The 23,576-nt window shown below is 42.5% G+C and overlaps 1 protein-coding gene across 1 annotated transcript in view; it reads right to left on the reverse strand.

Moving 5' to 3' along the window:
- The window catches only part of LOC307239744 (neuronal vesicle trafficking-associated protein 2-like), a 34,860-nt gene extending 12,689 nt beyond the window's left edge, over nt 1-22,171 (reverse strand). The window contains exons 1-3 of the mRNA XM_080013291.1: nt 22,114-22,171; nt 20,932-21,080; nt 12,309-12,419 (exon numbers count right to left, since the gene is read on the reverse strand). Of these exons, the coding sequence (XP_079869417.1) occupies nt 12,309-12,419; nt 20,932-21,060 (240 nt within the window). The 5' untranslated portion in view covers nt 21,061-21,080; nt 22,114-22,171. The remainder of the gene's footprint in view (nt 1-12,308; nt 12,420-20,931; nt 21,081-22,113) is intronic.
- Between the last annotated feature and the right edge of the window lie 1,405 nt (nt 22,172-23,576).

Below are 23,576 nucleotides of genomic sequence, written 5' to 3' on the forward strand. Positions count from 1 at the left end.
CAGCGGCTGGAAAGTGTGTGGGAGCTCGAAAGACAGATTTCCAACCCTGAAAACAGGTTGCATTGGATGGCAAAGAAAGAGAGAGAGAGAGAGCGAGAGAGAGAGAGAGAGAGACCTTTACCTTTCTCTAGTTTACCATTTTCCCACCATTGTTATTAATATTAGGGGTCCAGCCCGTAGGCCCTACTGTTGTTGTTATTCGGCATAACACATGAACACAGTTTACGTCTTGTTTGAACCACGCCGTCACAAACACCTGGTGGTTGAAGTTGCATCCAAATCGATCCACATGCGGAGCAGATATTAGCGAATTAGCGAGTTACATTTGTTATTGTTACAGATGCCAAAAAATAGCTGAAAATCCAAGACAATAAAGGAGCCATTGTCTAAAACTCCAGTCGTCAAGGTCAATCACAATATAAAAAAAACAAGTACTGGAGACAAATCAGATGAAAAAAACGCGAATGAAAAAACTTTCATTCTAAGTGTTGATTCCTCATACATATCGGTGTTAAGGGGCTCATTTCAGCAGGATGATTTACAATTTGGAGACTTATACAAATGCAACATCAGTGGCACTGTGGAAGTCACCAGTGATGCGATGCAACCTAATGTGGATGTCACAGCAACTATTACAATGTCTGTCATGCACCGTTACCTGGTCAAATACAAAATTACCAACTTAATAACGAACATTTCCAACATCCAACGATCATTTATCACGGGTGGCTACTTCTGTGTCAGCTACACCATCAACAATATAGTGACTGACATCACAAAGTTAGAGAAAATGGAAAAAAAGAAGAAGGTGAATCATTTCTTTATTTAACTTTGTTAAGATGGCTTAGTTTATGTAACACATGCATGAAAAATATCAAGCTGTCATAATAAAAATGTACTTCCTAAACATTGTTTTCTTTAGTTAATCAACTACATACAGCACAATGTTTATAATCACTCTTTACTTTGACAATGTCATATAGTTGTCCATTTTGTATTGATTTATTTTTCTTAAGGTTGCCATTTTAATGATATTAATTCTTTATTTGACATGTGATCTTTATTAATACTGTGATATTTTTTATTTATTTTGTCCAGCTGTTTGGACAACTGTTTTATTAAACAATTATCTAACTTGTTTTGTCATTTGTTGTCCTAATTTACTAATGAATCTACTGGAACTTACAAACAATATTAAGACTATAACTCAGCTATTTAGAACAATTATTTAGAACTGAACTGTCTCATACACATATGTCAGAATTACAAATAAAAATCAACGTTTAACGTCCGGTTGAAATGGAAATGCTTCATACGTAATGCAATGAAAGTTGGATTTATTTTATCACATGCACATAACTACGTTATGTTTATATGTCCAGTTCAGTTTTTTTTCGAGTTTCATCAAGACCCCTGAAGGGGTGCTGTGGTATGTGGCACCAAGACATTAGCAGCAGATCCTTTAAGTCCTGGAAGTTGCGAGGTGGGGCCCCCATGGATCAGGCTTGTTGTTCCAGCACATCCCACAGATGCTCGATCGGATCGGACCCTAATCCCAGCCATCCACATGGAGTAGAAGAAAATGTGATTCTTGAGACCGGGCCACCTTCTTCCATTGCTCCATGGTCCAGTTCTGACGCTCACGTGCCCATTGTAGGTGTTTCGGGGGTAGACAGGGGTCAGCATGGGCACTGACCGGTCTGTGGCTATGCAGCCGCATACACAGCAAGCTTTGATGCACTGTGTGTTCATGCACTGTGTGACACCTTTCTATCATAGCAGCATGAACTTTTTAGCAATTTGTGCCACAGTAGCTCTTCTGTGGGATCGGACCAGATGGGCTAGACTTCACTCCACATGCGCATCAATGAGCCTTGGGCGGCCATGACCCTGTTGCCGGTTCACCGGTTGTCCTTCCTTGGACCACTTTTGGTAGGTACTAACCACTGCATATTGGGAACACCCCACAAAGATTTGCCGTTTTGGAGATGCTCTGACCCAGTCATCTAGCCATTACAATTTTTGCCCTTGTCAAAGTCGCTCAAATCCTTACCCTTACCCATTTTTTCTGCTTCCAACACACCAACTTCAAGAACTGACTGTTCACTTGCTGCCTCATATATCCCACCCCTTGACAGGTGCCATTGGAACAAGATGAGCAATGTTATTCACTTCACCTGTCAGTGGTTTGTGATGTCTGATTAGTGTATAGATCAGCCACATATCAATATATACAGTATGTGCCTGTGTGTGTGTGTGTGTGTGTGTGTGTGTGTGTGTGTGTGTGTGTGTGTGTGTGTGTGTGTGTGTGTGTGTGTGTGTGTGTGTGTGTGTGTGTGTGTGTGTGTGTGGGTGTGTGTGTTGGTATATTATATTACTGATTCAAAAAGCAACTGACTTTTTCCAAATCTCAGAAAAGCAGCGTTTGCACATGGTGTATTTTATGTTGTGGAACTAGACGCGTCATCCCAGCATTACCCAGAATGACCCGATGCTGTATCTCCAACCCCCACCAGACGCTCTTATCTCAAAGTGGGAAAACGAAACGCTGTTTGCTCCTCCCGTCCTTATCTGTATTCCCTGTTTATATTTTATTTTATTTTATTTATTTTCCTGAGATGGTTCGGGGATATTATCAACCTGTTATCCAGTTTGTTGCTCTGTGAGTCACTCTGGGTAAGAGCAGCTGGTAAACGCTAAAATAAAATAAAAGGGTTAGGAACTACGATAACAAATCTTAAACTACAACCTGGGTGTTTTTTTTATTGTTTTTGCTGTTCTTTATTTAGTAATTACATTGAAATAATTATACTTATACCTATAATGTATTCCTCTTTTTTAAGTGTCCATCTTAGGCAGACAAGGACAATAGCGGAGCAAAGACTGTAATAATTTGGTAATAACATAGTAATAATTTACATGAAATACATGAAGCGATTTATAACTTATATGAAAATTAACAGATTCCGATATTGATTCAGATTCTGGTTCGGATTGTGATGCACTTTGCTTTATTAAAGTGCCGAACAGCACAGACTGTTGTTGTTTTTTAACTGATTTAAATTGTTTAAGGTCCAACCATATTACAATTCTACAGCTGATGAATTGCAATTTGATACTTGAAAATGTATGTAATGATAATAATAATCATAATACTAATCATAATAATAATTATATCATTTGAAATGTACTTTTGGAACCGAAAATTATTCATCCCGCGGGGGAACCAAGCGAAACAAACGACACACGACATGAAAGGAAGTGACAGCAGACATGAAAAGATAGGTAGTCACACACACACACACACACACACACACACACACACACACACACACACACACACACACACACACACACACACACACACACACACACACACACACACACCCCCCACAGAGTGGTGGAGAAATAGATGAATCCTATTGGAACCAGAGACAGGAAGCCCATTAGAGTAATGATGCCTGTCTGCTGGTGGAAACACCAAGGAGGAGGAGGAGGGCTGCGTATCTATAACATACAAATATATCAACATAACAAAAGTTGTTTTGGAACACCCATGTGAAAGAATATCACTGAGGTGCATCACATGAGCCATCTCATGGTGGTAATCTGGTGATCTAAAATAAAAAAACTCACCTTAATATTTAACACTCTTAAGGTGAAAAATGTAAGGTCTTCTCTTCTTTACACAAATTTAGACTTTTAAATGTACATTTTAGTTTTAACTAGTTTATGACAATCAGTCCTAATATTTAGGATTTATTATTTATTTATATTTATGAATATATTCAAACCATTTTAGAATGGATTACACTTGTATTATTAATAATTGTGCAATTGTATTATTAAAACACAATTATTTTTATTTATATTATACAATTATATATACAATAGGTCTCATTTTCAATGTGAAATTTGAGCTTATTATAATGAACACAGAGATGCTTCTGGCTGGAAATGATGTATTGAAAGCATTGAAATTTTGATTTTGCAACACAAGACAATTTCTTTTTTTCTGGACATAAATGTATGTGTGTGTGTGTGTGTGTGTGTGTGTGTGTGTGCGTGCGTGCGTGCGTGCGTGCGTGTGTGTGTGTGTGTGTTTGGCCTCAAAACGGATCTTTGGCACATGCTTATTCCATGCTTGTATTTATATTTTTTCTCCCTGTGTTTTTGTTTTGTTGTTGTTTAAAGTGGACCTATTATGCTCCTTTTTACATCAGTTAATATAGGTCTCTGAGATCCCTAAAAGATGGTTTAGATTTTTTTTTCTGAAAATACCACTCTAAATACCACTCTCGATTATGCATTCGAGCCGTTCTTACATACCGCTACACCATCCTGTTCCAAAACAGGCTGTTTTTTTGTGGGAGGAGCCACCCTCCTGAGACCCTGAGTTCTGTGAGCCAATGGGGTTTGAGCATGAGAAATAAGCAATCCAGTTGCTGAATCTTCACTTATATCTGATCTACAAGGCCTCATCTAAAAGTTTATTCCGACTTCCGTTGCCGTTCTCCAAGTGGGACACATTAGGACACCGCACAGGGGGATTTTTTTTGTTTCATGTAATCGTCAGAAAATAAAATACACTATTTTTATTAGTTTTGTTTCGGGAAAAACACAGTGGATTACATGCCGCAGCCTACAGTCTATTTTCGTTTTGTATTCGTTTTAAGAAAGACAGCAGAATTATTTTTTAAATACTTACATTTCCATCGTCTCTAGTTTCTCCACAGACAGTTGGCATTAATTCCTCTTTCTTCTAATAGATTTGTTTGCTGAGTTACTCAGATGGAGGGCGGTTAGATTACCATTAATTAGAATGACTCCCTCGGTGACAGTGTGCAGTAAAGCTGAACGGCTCGTTTTAGGACATACTTTCTGAAACAGACAGTTCACAACAAATTGACTGTGTTGTCTTTTTCCCCGGTTTGTGTGTTAGTCGGCCATCAGAGACCCAAATGTATGTGAACGAGCACTGAAAAAGCCAGTTTTGCATAATAGGTCCCCTGAGGATACGTACTGTATGTCCATTTCCCAACACTATTTCTTTCTCAACCAAAAATGAATTCCTGGAAAATGTTGGTTATTCATCTGGTAAATCGGGTTAGGAATCATTATATATATATACACATGTATAAATATTCCTTTGTGCCATATCGATGGAGAGCCTTTGATTGAAGGGTGCGCAGCTTTGAGGAGCTGCTTGATACGAGATCTGAAGAGAGGTTGACGCCTCAAGGAGCCATAAACGTACCTCCGTTCCCATCTGTCTGTCTACCAGTCTATCCACCTTACTGGATTTTCTTCCGGTCTCCAAGTCTATCCGCCTTACTGGGTTTCCACCAGCTTACCAGTCTACCAGTCTATTCACCTTACTGGGTTTCTACCAGTCTAACAGTATATCAGTCTCCCAGTCTATCCACTTTAGTTGGTTTCTACCAGTCTACCGGTCTATCCATCTCACTGTCTTTCTACCAGTCTAGAGCACTACCAGTCTATCCGCCTTACTAGGTTTCTACCAGTCTACCAGTCTATCCACCTCACTGTGATTCTACCAGTCTACCTGTCTGTTCACCTTAGTTATTTTCTACCAGTCTACCAGTCTATCCACCTTACTGGGTTTCTACCAGTCTTATTTCTACCAGCAATATTTTCATGTCGAGTTAAACAGTTTAATATTGACAACCTTACTCTTAGTATACGTGTATGTTTGTGTATATCATGCATGTGCTTGTGCATGCTGAGTGTACACATGCACGTTTGTGTGCATGTGAGATCCCCCTTTGCATCTGATTAAAGGCCTTGAGCCGGCCATTTGTAATAGCGACAGTGGCGGAAGACGTTGGCGTTGCAAACAGAGAGGCTAACGGAGGGAGCGCAAGATGGACAGATGTTGGAGAGAACAGACAATGGAGAGAGCGAGAAAGCGGGAGAGACAGAAGGACAGAGATGAGAGGAGAGAGATAACTCTATCTATCTAGAGCAGACCGGAGAAATACAAAAACTTGACTGATTCTGAAAGGGCGCGGACATCAGAAGCTTTGCTAGCTAAGTAGCAAAGCTTCCTACATCCAGGGATGCAGAAACCAAGACCAGATGTGTGATATCCCACAAAATCGCTAAAAACAGTAAGCCATTCTCGGAGGGGGAGTTTGTCAAAGAGTGCTTGGTGGACTCTGCAGCACTAATATGGCTGATAAAAGGAGCATTTGAGCAAGTCCCGCTGTCCAGGGGAACCGTGACGAGAAGGATCGAGGAAATTGCGGGGAATCTGGAGCTTCAGCTGCAACGTGAAGTGGCAAGTTTTGACTTTTTCTCCTTGGCTTTGGACGAGAGCTGTGATGTCCGCGACACAGCCCAGCTACTTATATTTGTCCGTGGGATAACGGACTTCAAGATTACGGAGGAGCTGGCAGCAATGCGGTCGATGAAAGGTACGACGAAAGGGAGCGATCTTTTTACGGAGGTAAATGCGTGCATGGACACCCTGGGATTGAAATGGGACAGACTGGCAGGTGCCACAACGGACGGTTGTCCAAATCTTACAGGGAAAAACGTCGGACTTTTGAAACGTATGCAAGATAAAGTGACTGAAATCGAAGCAGATCAGCAATTGGTATTTTTGCATTGTATTATACACCAACATGTGTTGTGCAAGTCAGTGCTAAAAATTAACCATGTTATTGATGTTGTTACTAAAACAGTAAACTTGAATCACAGACAGTTTGTCGCACTTTTGGAGGAGCATGAGACCGAGCAAAGTGACATCGGCTACCACACAGCTGTCAGATGGCTCAGCCTGGGCAAAGTGCTAAAAGGAGTTTGGGACCTGAAAGCAGAGATTCGAGAGTTTTGTGAGAAGAAAGGCAAAGACATCCCAGAGCTCTCAGATGAGGACTGGATGGCAGATTTTGCATGTGCTGTTGATGTGACTGCACTGATGAATGAACTGAACACCAAACTGCAAGGCAAGGGCCTTTTTGTTCATGAAATGCACAGCCTGGTGAAGGCTTTCATGAGAAAGATGCCACTTCTTCCAAGCCAACTGGAGAGCAACACTCTCACTCACATGCAAACCCTGAAAGAAGTCACACCATCAGCTGATCACCTCCGCAGGTACTCATCCATGTTAGGAGCATTGCGTGGTGAGTTTTCAAGGCGATTTGAAGATCTCAGAACAATCGAGGATGAAATGCACATGATTTCCTCTCCCTTTACCTGCAGTGTGGATAATGCACCCAGTGATGTTCAGCTGAAACTCATTGACCTGCAGTCTGATGCAGTACTGGCAGATCATTTTAAGTCAGGATCTCTGCTGGATTTCTACTCTTCTCTTGAGGAGGAGAACTTTCCAAACATGAGGAGACATGCTCAGAAGATGTTGGTCCTCTTTGTCTCTACCTACATATGTGAACAAACATTTTCAATGATGAAGTTTACAAAATCCAGGTATAGATCCACTCTCACTGATGATCATCTGTCAGCTGTGCTTCGCATCTCAAACTCAGACATTCAACCTGACTTCGATGCACTCGTTAAAGCCCAGCAGAGACTAGATTTCTCTCACTGTCCAAGAAAAAAGAACTTAAAAACACCAAATGAGGTGGTTAGACTACAAATGTAGGCATGTAAAGGCAACTAGCAGTGAACTGGGACACTTTCTTTGGAAGCTTTTTTCTCAAAATCATAGTTCAGTGATGTTTGGAGCACAAAGTCAATATTGTGATGTCTTTAGAATGCTAAGAACCACTTTCCAACAGTATTTGAAACTCAAAATGTGTTTTGGAGGGAATGTGACTGAAGATGTTCACTAATATAAGTCACAAATGGTAAAAAAAAAGTGTTCACATTTTGTTAACCATTGCTTTGGGAAATTTGATTGAATAAATGACATTTTTTGTAAGGGAACCCCACTTTTGCATTGCTTAAATATAACATATAGCCTACTCATACCAGCTTGTCAAAACAATGCTATTTACCGCTTTTTATAAAGAAATACAATTAATATTATGCAGAATTGAGTTCAGCCTTTTGGCCCAGCCCGCCACAATATTTTCTGTTTCTCATGTGGCCCTATGGAAAAAATAATTCCCCACCCCTGATCTAGAGGATGGATAGATAGGACTGGAGGTGTGATCGTGTGTCTGTCTGTCTGTCTGTGTGCGCATGTGCATGTGTGTTTGCATGTGTGTGCGAGTGTGTGTTTGGGTGCGTGCGCATGCGCAGTGGAAAGTAAGTCAGATTCATGTAAGCCTGCATGACAGCAGAGCGACGTGAACTCTAGCCAGAGATAGATAGATAGATAGATAGATAGATAGATAGATAGATAGATAGATAGATAGATAGATAGATAGATAGATAGATAGATAGATAGATAGATAGATAGATAGATAGATAGACAGACAGACAGACAGACAGACAGACAGACAGACAGACAGACAGACAGAGTCTTGTTATAGTGGCCCTCATACACCGTCTACTACGGCGTCATAATATGACGATGTATAAGGCTCTCTCTAATAGTATTAGACAGAGGCTAACCTATAAAAAATGGTTTTCTGGAGTTGCTTATAACAATCAACAGGTTGGGCTGATTGGACAGTTCCAGGGGGACGTCTTTTTGGGCCTCATGTTTGTAAAACTGAAAAAAAAAACCTGACTTTAAATCAGACTTTTTAAAGAGCAGGACTGGTAGTGATTCCCTTTAAGTGGCTCTTCTAAAGTAATCAGAAGAAAAAAAAATGAATCAAATTTTTATTTTTATTTTTTTTTACACTGCTAAAAACATAACTGTTTGGTGGAAGAGAATAGGAAGTGGTAAGCAAAAAGGAGAGAAAAGGGGGAAACGGCAAGCCGTAGAGATGGAGGCTGCTGAGCGGGGAGAAGCGGGGAAGCGTGGATTAGAGGAGCGTTTCACAGTCTGAGCGCTTCATCCATCATCACAATCTGAAAAGCTGCGAAAAGGGAAGATGTGAAAGGTTTACACCACCAGCATTAGCTATGCAAAGCATTACACAGTGTGAGCATGTGTGAGTGTGAGTGTGTGTGTGTGTGTGTATGTGATTGTGATTGTGATTGTGTGTGTGTGTGTGTGTGTGTGTGTGTGTGTGTGTGTGTGTGTGTGTGTGTGTGTGTGTGTGTGTGTGTGTGTGTGTGTGTGCGTGTGTGTGTGTGTGTGTGCAGAATCAGCTCTGTCACTCACGCAAAGCAAGCAGATCAGCAAAGCACCCAAACAGAGCACGAATCACAGCGGCTCACTGCAGACTGTGAAGCTCCTGCCTCACCGTTCGAGACCAGTGTTTACCTTGGTCAGCCTTTATTTTCTTCCACGGCGCACTTTTTACAATGAAGTAATCCAACGGCACATTCAAAAAAATAAAAAACAAAGAAACTTCACAAGCACGTAAAAACTGTGTCTCCTATCAAGGCCTTCTTATAGTTCTCATTTTCGGTGTGTATTTTGAGCTTATTGTAATGAACACGGAGCTGCTGTTCTGGCTGGAACTGATGAATTAGTACAGCTTTGCAATTTTGATCTTGCAACGCAAGACATTTATATACCTGTATTTTGTGGAATTTGAAACCCTTTCCCAGCACACTAGCTCACACACACTGGTACACTGCCAGTGTGGCCTTCAACCACTAAAAAGTCTCAAAACGTCCAAAACCCATAGAACAGTGCTTGTGATTACATCTACTAGTAGTTAATGATAATACACTCACAAACTATTTGTTCGTAGCGATCAAATCTTTTAAATGAGTCGTGAGTCTGAGCCACTCCGACAAAAGAATGAATCTTCGACTCGACTCTCAAATATTCAATATTCAAAGCCAGTGTGGGTGTCAAATATCAAATGTTGTTCTCCTCTTCCTTAGGTGACCTTTTCTGAGATGCCCCCCCCCCACACACACACACACACACTTTCCTCTCCCTCCCTTTCTCCTTCATTTTCTCTCTTTCTCTCCCAGGGTTGCCATGGAAAGACATTTTGTTCGCTGCCATGACAACATGAGTCCAATTCGGTCTCTCTGGACCACAACAGCAGAATGTGAACAGGCAAAGACTGGGTGAAGAAGAAGATGATTTCAGAAAGGTAACTGAAAGTGTCACCCGGGGAACGTTGGCGTATGTGAATGTGTGTGTGTGTGTGAGTGTGTGTGTGTGTGCGTGTGTGCGCGCGCGTGCGTGCGTGCGGTATTTACTGTATGTGTGTGAATCGACTCTATTATTATCATACTTCCCCACTCACATCTCCTTTCCCCTTGAGCATTTATTAGGGAGACTGTCTGAGCGCATTACAGGTAGATCTCTGATTCAAACTGGCAAGCCGTCGTACTCTCCGATGAGCCAACGGGGCGATAGTTCAGATTAAAAAAAAGCAACAACATCCACAACAACACAGCTTTGAACTTATTCATGAATAGGACGGGAGTCAAAGAACCAAAGCTTGAATTATTTGATAAAGAACATGTTTGATTAAGGGCACACAAAGGGAGACAAGCTGCTCCGCGCCGCTTCAGGCTTTTGCAGTCAACACAATAACCAAAACGGTTCCCTCTCGTTCTCCCACGGAAAACACAGCATGATGTGTCAGAAATGCAATGCTTTGTGCCTTCAAGCACCTTTATATAACCTGTGATATAAAACTTTGATATACTGTAACTAGCATCTGAGATTGTGTTTCCCCGTGACATACACTGTCACTTTCCTCTGAGGTGGTGACGTGAACGATCCGTGCGTAGCTAACAATTTGTGCGCGGCGAACAAATCTGTTCAATGAGTCGTCATTTTGACAGAATGAAACTATTCTCGTGAGAACTCCATTGACAACTCACAACAAGAGCCAGCAGACTCTTCTGAGTCTCGTTACACCAACTGGATCAAACGAACAAAGAGTGGGAAAATTGAACAAATCTTTTTTCCAAAGCTTTTCACTCGTAAAGAGACAAATCCCCAAATCTAAATGGACTGCATTTATATAGCGCTTTACAGTACATGCCTCACATTCACCCATTCACACATCGATGCAGTGACAAACTGTGCATGGTGCACACCAGCTCATCGAGAGCACTTAAAGGAAGGGGGTTAAGTGTCTTACTCAAGGACACATCAGCATGCTACCAGGAGGAGCCGGGGATCAAACCAGCAAACTTCCGCTCACTAGACGACCCGCTTACGGTGACGCATTGCACTGCTGCCTCACGGAAAGAAGGTCCTGGGTTCGATTTCCGCCTGGGGCGCTGTTGGCACGGTGCTCCAGGCGGGTTATCTCCCAAATAGGAGCCTTTCTGTGTTGAGTTTGCATGTTCTCCCCGTGCTCACATGGGGTTTCCTCCACCTCACGTCAGTAAGGACCCCCACCAAAAACATGCACACATCATCGTCTGACCAGCGATGGACATTGGAACTAGGTCCCTGGGTGCGTCAACAAAATGCTGCCCACTGCTCCTGGCTGACCCCCCGGAGGAAGGACGGGATGGGTGAAATGCAGAGGCCACATTTCACTGTCCACCACCCAAAAAGCATGTGTGTGTGTGTATATATGTGGATGTGTTGTAGTGTGGTGTGTCATGTGACAAATAAAGATTCTTAATATATTAAAATAAATATAACCAAACTATTCTGCACTATTTTGATGTGGTCCACAAATTGCACCAAATTGCAATTGGGCGTGTGCCTTTCCTTAATCCAATGAGGAGATAACCTTTAGCTTGATGAACTTTTTCCCTTTTCTAGGTCCTCCAAAAATAAGTGTTCTATGATTCTCGAATGTTCGTCTTATTTCCCGAGCAAGTTGCCATCATATCCAAATTCTTTTGAGGAATTACATTTCATATACAAGCATAGGCATAACCGCTATGATCCGTAAAATAAATGGTTTAACTTTTAATCTACCGAAGAAGTGATGTATGACTCACAAAAGATTCGTTCATCGCTAACAACTCTTTGAAATGACTTAGAAGTCGGGAGTCACAAGTCACTGTGGCAAAAGAGTCGTTTCTTTCTGTTCCCGACTCACAAACTGAAAACAATTACTGACGAACCAACTGAATCAAAAACATGGAGCATAGGAAAAACAAACAAATGTTTTTTCACTGAGAGACTCGTCAAGAACCGAGTCTCAAAGAAAGAGCTGAACATTTGGTCGCGACAGTGTATCACCCCGGCCCTAATAAAACCTTGTCCTGCACAAACTAATTTCAAACAATGGCTGAAAATGTCAGTATTTCAGGTGTCAGTGACCATCTTTCCCGTCGTGAATCCCACATTTAAAGTTTCTCTCTGTTTATATTGTGGCTTTTACCTTGAGCCTCTCGGACACTCCGTCAGTGAAGCTGATGGTGAACTCCTCCACCTTCGGCACCTTCAGCCGCTTCTTCTCGGTCTGGTACTCGGTACGAGTCTTCACCACCACCTGTGGGGTTCAACAGACATCAAGTGGCGTTCAATACACGCGAAGGACTGAACAGAGTGGGAAATACACTGGATGAATGGTGTAACACCTGAAAAGACAAGGAAATTATTCCACGTTTCCATGTCCTGGGTTCAAAATACAAAAAGAAGAGCAGTAAAAATGTTAAAAGAACTAAACGATAGAAAAAACATTTCAATGTGCAATAAGCCTAACAATTAATAACAGTAAACCAGAAAAATAAGCCTAAAAATGAAGAGAAATAAACAATAAAAACCTGGCAAAACTTTCACTTGGGAGATGTAAAAACCCAAATTGTCACGAAATAGCTGGAGCTGTGAAAGGGTCATAAAGATGAGTTAATCTGATAATCAGTGTGGTGTGTGGATGGGAGGGTTTGAGCAGCCACACATGACTCATTGGTTGGGCTGACGAGCAGCAGGTTAAAACCCCCGTCCTCACACACACACACTCAGGATAGGAGCCCTGTCATGACATGTTCCATCTGCTCCCGGCTAATTCCACCTGGCCTCCTCTCTACAATAAACTGCAATCTACAACCCATCGTCTTCTGTGTCTCTGTGCCAGAGGGCCCTGGAAACGCCACTTGGATGGCGCGTGGCGGACGGAACAATCATTAAACGGCGAAGAAGATAATGTTTTTAATGGCCTTCATGAGTTTGATAGTGATTGGACAAATATTTTTACTGAGTCACTCGTAAAGAGCCAACTCTCCACCAAAAGCCAAACGTTTCATCGTCACTTTGAGGTTCTCAACAAATTGATTAAGGTTTGTCAAGTGATTCATTCATACCGGACAACTCTTACACTCATCAGTCACCGTGGGGAAAATAGTATAGACTAGTACAAAGATAAAATGGTGCAGAGAAGTGGATTCAGGTGAAAAGGTTGAATTAGATGAATTGACTAAGATTAATTAATAATATGGTCATTGGCAAAGGGCAAAGAAGATAATGTTTGGGTTTCGATTGCCTTTGCCAGCTCAATAGTGATAATTACATTCCACACAATGATTCATTGGGATCAAAATTAATGCGTGAATCTTTCTCGGTTCCAATTGATCGTGAGCTATTAAAGTAATATGCTAATTGATTAAGATGACATTAAAATTCATTCATTATCGTATTTTTCTTTTCTTCTTCTTGCCCACCACAAGGAAGCAACGTTTGTCCTTTCATTTTGTTTTTCGGATTATGTCGAACCCACAAGTACAAGGAAATAAAAGTTCCGAAAGTGGCCAAAATATTTGTAAGTCATTAAGAATAATAAGTCAATGTTCTATTGAAAAACTGTTTTTATGAGATGTAATCTTACTGGAAATGCAATAAAAAAATGGTGCATAAGCAGGGGTGCACATAACTTGTGTGGCCTGGTTCTCAGGGGAACACCAGGAGATGTTGGTACTAACTCTCATATACCAAAAATGTTTATATGCGTTTATGTGCATGGACTCACTGAGCACTTCATGAGAAACACCTGTACACCTACATATTCATGCAATTATCTAATCAGCCAATCGTATGGCAGCAGTGCAATGCATTAAATCATTCAGATACGGGTCAGCAGCTTCAGTTAATGTTCACATCAACCATCTCAATGGGGAAACAAATGTGATCTCAGTGTTTTCAACCGTGGCATGATTTTTGGTGCCAGACAGGCTGGTCTGAGTATTTCTGTAACTGCTGATCTCCTGGGATTTTCATGCACAACAGTCTCTAGAGTTTCAGAATGGTGCGAAAAAAAGAAAACATCCAGTGAGTTCCGCAGTTCTGCGGACGGAAACGCCTTGTTGATAAGAGAGGTCATCGGGAGAATAGCTATTACTATTTTGAGCTGACAGAAAGGCTACAGTAACTCAGATAAGCACTCTGTACAATTGTGAGCAGAAAAACATCTCAGAATGCAAAACAGGTCCAGCCTTGAGGCGGATGGGCTACAACAGCAGAAGACCACTTCAGGTTCCACTTCTATCAGACAAGAACGGAAAGCTGGGGCTGCAATGGGCACATGCTTACCAAAACGTAGCCTGGTCGGATGAATCTCGACTTCTGCTGAGGTACAACAGATGGTAAGGTCAGAATTTGGCGTCAACAGCATAAAACTATGGACCCGCTATGGCTGTGGTGTAATGGAGTGGGGTATTTTTTTCTTGGCACACTTTGGGCCCGTTAATACCAACCAATCATTGCTTTATCTATTTGATTTTTGTGGCTGCCCAGTCACTGGATCTGAATCCAATAGAACACCTTTGGGGTGTGATAGAACGGGAGATTTGCATTTTGAATGTGCAGCTGACAAATCTGCAGGAATTGCGTGAGGCAATCATGTCAACATGGAGCAGGATCTCTTCCAACATCTTGTGGAAATCATGCCAAAAGGAATTGAGGCTGTTTTGAGAGCAAAGGGAGGCCCTACCCAGTATTAGTATAGTGTTCCTAATAAGGCTCTCAGTGTGTGTGTGTGTGTGTGTGTGTGTGTGTTGTGTGTGTTTGTGTGTGAATGTATGTGTATATATATATATATATATATATATATATATATATATATATATATATATATATATATAAATATATATATATATATACATACACACACGTATTTGTGTGATTACCCATTTGATTACATCTTAACATCTTACATATTACATCAAGGCAGTTGTATGGAACACCGTGATGCAAGTCTGGAGAATGTCATGAGAATGATTCGTCCACAGCAAATGTATCTTTTAAATAATTCAGGAGTGTGGATTCACTCCGGCACAATTTCAACAGAACGAAATAATTCCTGTGAGAATAACGTTCATGACTCAGGAGTGACCGACTCGTCGCACTCTCTTTGACTGTTCACTGGAAGTCCTCCTTCGCTCACCGTGCGTTCAACCAACTGAATCAAATCTAAAAACTCTGTTGACTGAGTGACCCATCACTAATCAAGCCTCAAAAAAAAGGGCTGAATCTGACACCACAAACAACAACCAGAGAAGACACTCCGCTACAATGACAGCAATAGATACGCAGTTCCCATAATTTGTGCGCGTCCTGGTTTTGTTGTTTCGCTCCGTCTTTGTCCCATGTGTCAAGCGTTCCAGTGTCTTTCCCTAGTCTCCGTGTCTCCTGGTATTCCTGATTCCCCGCTCCGTTTTCTGGACCACGCCTTTGCCTTCCCCCCGTCGGATCATTTGTCTTATCTGCTGACCATCTGTGTACCGAACCGTCTTTCTTTGCCTACTCCCTGTCAGACTGTGTGCTCCGCTGACTGCCCACCTGTGTACCGATTAGGGGCGCAACGGATCACAAAACTAAGGTTTGGATCGCATTACGGATCATTTTTCGGATCAGCAAGAAAATGAAAAGAAAAAGGGAGACAAATATATCTTTGCTTCTCATTTACTCTGTACAACGCTGAAAGAAAGGAACTTTTGCCCATTGTCTTAAATGAAAACAGCATTCCAATTCCAAGATGTCCAATGTTTAAATAAAATCTTAAAATACATAAAATATTCAATCATCAATTGTTAAATTAAAGTGCGATATGAGGCACACATGATACCTTTTTTCTTTAAACATGGTAGTGAATGAAAAATATGATTCAATCCACCCACGGTTGCTGAATTTAATTCCAATAACAGTAACCAGTATCATGTTCAATTTCTCACATTTATAACAGACTAAATTTCATGTAAATCGTTTCAGAATGAAGCGAGTTACAGTTGATTTTGTGAAAAAGTCTGCGCCTCTCAATATTGTATGTTGGTATGTTGTTTACTGGCGGATCTTGACCGCTCCAATACGGCGGATAGCGGCGATATTTGCTTCACAGTATGTCGTAAAGTAGCAGCAGCATAGCGCAAGCGTAAAACCAATCACTGCGCTTCAGAGTAAAACACAGCACCTATCCGTCTTGTCTCTCTCTCTCTCTTCTTTTCACTGCAACTCTGCATCGAGATTTATGGAATTATTACTTTAAAAAGTAACAGTGGCAGTAAAACTGTACTTCACTATGATGGTTCAATTTGGCAACTGATCTGCGGCTAACATATGAGCCGGGCCGTGGGGGGCGACCCGTACGGTTCGCGGATCGACTACAGTCCGTTACACCACTAGTACCGATCCTGTTTGAGTAAAGACTTGTTTAATCAAAGGTCCTGTCCCCGAGTCGAGCAATTTTGTCCCCTTGCCTGTCTTCCAGTCGGTCGTTACAAAATTGAAAGAATCTTTTTTACCGACTCACTCGTCTCAAGAGTCGAATCTCCAAAAGGAAACAAACTTTTCATCATCGAACAGCTCTCGTCTCCACCGTCGGAGCAAGGAGCAGCGTAGAGCGCAGCTGATTGGGCCCACGAGGGCGCGGCACAGGCTCCCAGGGGCCTCTGCCAGTTTCTAAAGTCTGACAAGGTAATAAATAATGTCTCCCTTTTGCCACGAAATTTCATTCCGTTATTTTTGTGACGCCTTTCACAATCACGTCCTGAGCCTCTAGGTTGCAATTGACGTGGCTTCATTACTTTGTTAACTGAGTTTTAATGAAGAGGCATAAATCAACATTGCCTCATTCATACACTCACAGAGTCACTAAGGATTATCGATCTCAGCACCTCTGAGCACTGGTTTGCCATAGCACCATTCATATTCATTTGCTGAATATTTTGCACGATATCATTAAAACGATGAAGCTGCAAAGGCAAAATGGTTGCCAAACTCTTATTTGTATGTATGCATGTACTGTATGTATCTATCCATCAATCAATCTATCTATCTATCTATCTATGTCTATCTGTCTATCTATCTATCTATCTATCTATCTATCTATGTCTGTCTATCTCATGTGATCTATCTCCATGCCTCCTCTTCCTCCCCAGCACCTCTCTCCCTCTCCCTCTCTTCCTCCACTCCACCATCTGTCTCCATCATTAACCTCCACCAGTGAAGCCATCAAATCAGGATACTGGTGACCCAGCGATGCGTCCCCACTCCCCGCCACAGATGGAATCAAACCCAACCCTCCTGCAATCCCACAGCGTTAGCTTCGGACGCACTCTGTGTGTGTGTGTGTGTGTGTGTGTGTGTGTGTGTGTGTGTGTGTGTGTGTGTGTATGTGTGTGTGTGTGTGTGTGTGTGCCTGTGTGTGTGTGTGTGGGCCCCCGCTCGTTTCCTTAGGCAGCCCTGTAGTTAGTCTATTCAGGAAGGTCATGCAGTCATCAGGCAGGATCAGAGAAAAAACAAGCCTGAGTTTAGTTTATCACGCACCTTGGTCGCACCAGGATCCATTCTAGAAGATTTATGAATTAATTCCTCTCCTTTCTTATCTTGAGTTTTATCCATACAATCAATCAATCAGTCAATCAATTTTATTGCTTATTGTTGTATTAGTTTTGTCATTAGGTTAATTTGGGTTTATTGTCTATCTATCTATCTATCTATCTATCTATCTATCTATCTATCTATCTATCTATCTATCTATCTATCTATCTATGTTTGGAGTGAGTATATAAGCGAGTAAGAGTGCCTCCGTGTGTGTGTGTGTGTGTGTGTGTGTGTGTGTGTGTGTGTGTGTGTGTGTGTGTGTGTGTGTGTGTGTGTGTGTGTGTGCGTACAGTGATTGACAGCTCTCCCCAGTTAGCAGCTAGTGTATGTGAAATGAAAAGCCAGCGTTCCTCCCTGAGCAGAATCCACAATGAGCCTCAGTCTGCAGCAGCAGCTCAGGCCACTTCCTCCACCTACTTCCTACTGCATTTCTGTGGAATGTTTGACATGTCCTTCCGCATTAGGACAAAGTGACAGTGATAGTGCAAGACACGCAATCATTTGTTCGTAACTTAAGCAAATCTTTGAAGTTACTCAGGAGTCAGAAGTCGCACCAGCAAAAAGTTGTTCATTTTGGTTTGTTTTGTTTCGTTGGCGACTCGGTAACTGCAGCCAGACACGCAGACCTTCACCGAGTTTGAATCTAGATTCACTGAGTTTGAATCTGGATTCACTGAGTTTGAATCTGGATTCACTGAGTTTGAATCTGGATTCACTGAGTTTGAATCTAGATTCACTGAGTTTGAATCTAGATTCACTGAGTTTTAATCTGGATTCACTGAGTTTGAATCTGGATTCACCGAGTTTGAATCTGGATTCACCGAGTTTGAATCTGGATTCACCGAGTTTGAATCTGGATTCACCGAGTTTAAATCTAGATTCACCGAGTTTGAATCTGGATTCACCAAGTTTTCTAGATTCACCGAGTTTGAATCTGAATTCACTGAGTATAATTCTGGATTCACTGAGTTTGAATCCGGATTCACTGAGTTTGAATCTGGATTCACTGAGTTTGAATCTAGATTCACCGAGTTTGAATCTAGATTCACCGAGTTTGAATCTGGATTCACTGAGTATTATTCTGGATTCACTGAGTAAGATTTTGGATTCACTGAGTTTGAATGTGGATTCACTGAGTAGGATTTTGGATTCACTGAGTTTGAATCTGGATTCACTAAGTCTGATTCTGGATTCACTGAGTTTGAATCTAGATTCACTGAGTTTGAATCTGGATTCACCGAGTTTGAATCTGATGTAACTACTTTACACTGAGCAGTTCACAGTCTACAAACTCTGAAGAACTATTTTCCTGATTAAAATAAAGCAAAGCACCATCATGCAGAGAGGTGCTGGTGGTTATCTAAAAATGGCACCTGTCAAGGGGTGGGATGTATGAGGCAGCAAGTGAACAGTCTTAGTGTTGATGGGTTGGAAGCAGGAAAAAATGGGCAAGCGTAAGGATCTGAGCCACTTTGACAAGGGCCAAAATGTGATGGCTAGACGACTGGGTCAGATGCATTTTGTGTTCCTGGAATACGGTGGTTAGTACCTGCCAAAAGTGGTCCAAGGAAGGACAATTGGTGAACCGGCGACAGGGTCATGGACGCCCATGGGCTCCTTGATTCACGTGGGGAGTGAAGTCTAGCCCCTCTGTTCCGATCCCACAGAAGAGCTACTGTTGCACAAATTGCTAAAAAAGTTCTTGCTGCTATGATAGAAAGGTGTCATAACACACAGCTGGCTGTGTATGGGGCTGGGTAGCCACAGACCAGTCAGAGCGCCCAGGCTGACCCCTGTCCACCATGGAGCAATGGAAGATGGTGGCCTGGTCTGATGAATCGTGTTTTCTTCAAGCATCGCAGAGATCGAGCATCTGTGGGATGTGCTGGAACAACAAGCCCGATCCATGGGGGCCACTGCGCAACATACAGGACTTAATATATACAGTATATAAAGTATATATGTGTGTATAAATACTGTATATATACAGTATATACTTATAGTATATGTATATATAGTATATATATATATATATATATATATATATATATATACATCTATATACACAGTATATATATATATATATATATATATATATATATATATATATATATATATATATACACATACATATACATACACACTGTATATACAGTATATGCATGTTTGTGTGCTGTGACCCTCCTCCATCTCCGAGTTAGTCTGCTGTTTAATCCCATTTATTTCAGGACATGTGTAATCAGTCGGGAAGCCATGGAAACCACAGTGCTCCCACGGCGCACAGCGTCGCCATGGCAACCAGATTAACTCGCTGTCGCTGTGATAAACGACCGTCTGTCTGCCGCCCAAAATCTGTCTCCTCCTAATCTCAGCAGGATGAAAAAGAACAAAAAAACAAAAAAAACAAAGGCCAGCGGCCAAACGGAGAGACAGGCGAGATGAATGGATTAAATAATATGGGGTGGAGGTTTGAAGCAACACTCTGTAACTTTACCTTAAAATAACAGCTTTCAAATCATTTTGATGGTCCACTGACTTATTATGGAGAATGGCATCTTTCGTTCCTATTCACCCCCTGAACGCCTGTTATTGCACTATGTAACTTCTTGTGTTCGGCACCACGTCACTTCTTGACGTTTGGCTCCGGTAATAACCCTTTCTTTGCCTGGTAAAATGTATTGTATCCGTCAATACAAACTTGCCACTTAAAATGTCTGGTAATAATGCTCGTACAAAACGCAGGCGCTCCACCTCCCCGACGGTGCGGAACGTCAGCAGCCGCATGCCGGCCTTCACTTTCATTGTCCCACGGGGTTTGATTCACCCTCTGGGGGCCCATCCCCGGGGGAGCCGTGGGGGTCCGTGCAAGGGCCCTTGTAACCTATTTGTACATAATATTTGCATTTGTAACATAGACTGTTGTTGAAACGTGACCGATAAGGTTCCAATTCGTACGGTAAATCAAATCATTTTCGGACAACGGACCGAGTTTCATGAGTGGTGTGGAGGTGCAATTGGACTCAGAAACTGGAGGGGTGCCAAATCCCAAATACCAGAAGTTACATAGTGCAGCTTTAAGGACGGTAGATTAATAATGTAAAGTAATCAGACGGATCAAGACAAACAAGACAACAAACACTCACACACTCGTTGTCATTTTGACCTCTCATCTCTCTCATCTCGTCCCTCACCTTGTCGGGCGCTTGGCACTGCAGGCTGCCGACGTCCAGCGGCGTGATAAGCGGCACGTTCTGGAAGCCATCCTCCACGCTCGCCGCCTTGGCTCCTTTGTCCTGGAGGTTACTCCCGAGTTTCACCATCTTTCCTGCTCTCCAGTTCCCTGTGGAGTGGAGAGTGGGGAGAAGAGATTTTGGCTTTTTATTTAATTTAACTACAAACCCGACCAAGTATTAAAGTGGTAATATGTGAGATGGTCTGTCTGTCTTATGTGTGTGTGTGTGTGTGCGTGTGTGTGTGTGTGTGTGTGTGTGTGTGTGTGTGTGTGTGTGTGTGTGTGTGCGTGGGTCTGGGTGGATTACGCTTCTGTTGTTATTTACCCTCACCTTGGCTCTGAACTCCTGGTCACTTCACCTTTTTCTCATCCATCGATTTGTTTTTCCCTGCTAAATTGAGGTGTTTGGGGTGTTTTTTCTGCTCTTTTTTTATGAGTGTTTTCATCGATACCGTCAGTTTACCGACAATTTATCAAACTCACAGCGGCTGCCTTTCAATTCTTGCACATGTTAGTAGCGGACCCCGCCACCAACAGTGGAAGAACAGCATCAATTGTAGGTGCACGAGCATGACACAAATACAATAGCAATGTTTCCTGAAAGGTGCCAGCTCAAAAAAAGGGAGTAAAAAAAAAAATGAAATTCACAAAATGAGCTTATGGATTACCACTTTAACTGTTCTGAACACTTGCTATTGAAGTTGAACTTGAGTGTAGTGCGCAAAAAAATCAATATCGATAGAATACATTTGTTTTTTTCATCATTAACGTGGCAAAATTTAGGACGGTTTTAGAATCTGTGTTTAAAAAAAAAACAAAAAAAAAAAATAATGCGTTAATAATCAATCAAATAGTATTAATTTGTAACAATCAAGTAATAATCAAACTACTTCAATCGAAAGATTGTGTTTCCACCCCATGATCCTGATGCACAGTAAAAATGAGTAAATAAATTAAAATAAAATAAACAGCACCCTCACCAGCCTGCTCAATTAAATACCTCAAATATTACAAATACGAGACGATATATGCGAATCAATAATTAACAAATAAACAAACAAACAAATAAATAAATAAATACATAAATAAAGACATAAACACATAAACAAATAAAGCATAAATCCAAAGCAAAGACACTTACAATTGATCCGGGCTGGAGTGTTCCTCGCTCCTCCTGGTGACTCTGCTCCGGGCGGTGGAGGAGCAGAAAAGGGTGGAGGGGGAAAAAAAACAAAAAAACAACAAAAAAAAAACCACACGCGGCTGACGGAGGAGGGATGCGACGGGACTCGACGCTCGTATGAGGGTGGCGCAGACGCTGACGCTCGTCAGGGGTGGCGCTGACGCTGCGCTGTGGCCGGGGATCCAGGCTGCACCGCCCGCCGGAGACGCACCGGGAGGCTGACGGCAGGTCGTTGCGAGCCCCTGGTCCCCACACGCCCTTCCGCCCTGGTGGCCGCGCCGCGCAACTGGAGCCCGGACGAGTCGAGGGCTGCGGCTGTTTTCATGGGAGCTGTACTGCCATCTAGCGGTGAGCGTGCTTGGCTTGGGGGGGGGGGGGGGGGACCCCTGGGGGCCCGCGGCTGTTCTCACGTGGTGCGCCCAAATGAGCTCGGGTAAACGTAACTGATTTGGGGCCTTCAAATAAAAAGGCAACGCGTCTATGCTGGCGGGAAATGGATTCAGTAACGCAAAGCCTCAACGCTGAACACAAGTCTCGGAACTGGTACCGGGAACAAGGATAGTGTCATTTGTGTAAAACCTCGTTTGACCGCCAGCGCACACCCTTGGCTGAAACGTTATACATTTGATACTTTGCTTCCACGTACCTTTCCAAATCCTTATTACTGTATGTGCTTACATACAGTAATAGGGATACATATATTATTTATCGTCTAAACCACAGGAATACAACACTATGGTGGCACGGTGGCACAGTACATGCACTGCTGCCTCACAGCAAGAAGGTCCTGGGTGCGATTCCCGCCTGGGGGCGCTTGTTGGCACCGTGCTCCGGGCGGGTTATCTCCCAAATAGGAGCCTTTCTGTGTGGAGTTTGCATGTTCTCCCCGTGCTCACATGGGGTTTCCTCCACCTCACGTCAGTAAGGACCCCCACCAAAAACATGCACACATCATGTATCCAAACAAGGTATCTATCACAACATTGATATTCAAATCGACTCTCTATCTCTTGTTCCTACCAAGGCTGCAAGGAATCTTGGTGTCATTATTGATGACCAACTGACATTCTCGGACCATGTTGCCGCCGTCTCCCGGTCCTGCCGCTTCGCACTACTCAACATCCGAAAAGTCAGGCCGTACCTGACCCAATATGCCACTCAACTGCTGGTACAAACCTTGGTGATGTCCCGTCTCGACTACTGCAACACCCTCTTAACAGGCTTGCCGGCCTGTGCGGTGAAGCCACTACAGATGATACAGAATGCGGCGGCGCGACTGGTGTTCAACCAGCCAAAGAGGGCACATGTCACTCCGCTGCTCATCGAGCTCCACTGGTTACCTGTAGCCGCCCGCATCAAGTTCAAGTCTCTTATGCTGGCCTACAGAGTGATTGCTGGGAATGCTCCCGCCTACTTAAATG

Source organism: Zeus faber, assembly GCF_960531495.2.
Source record: "Zeus faber genome assembly, chromosome: 14".
NCBI lineage: Eukaryota > Metazoa > Chordata > Actinopteri > Zeiformes > Zeidae > Zeus > Zeus faber.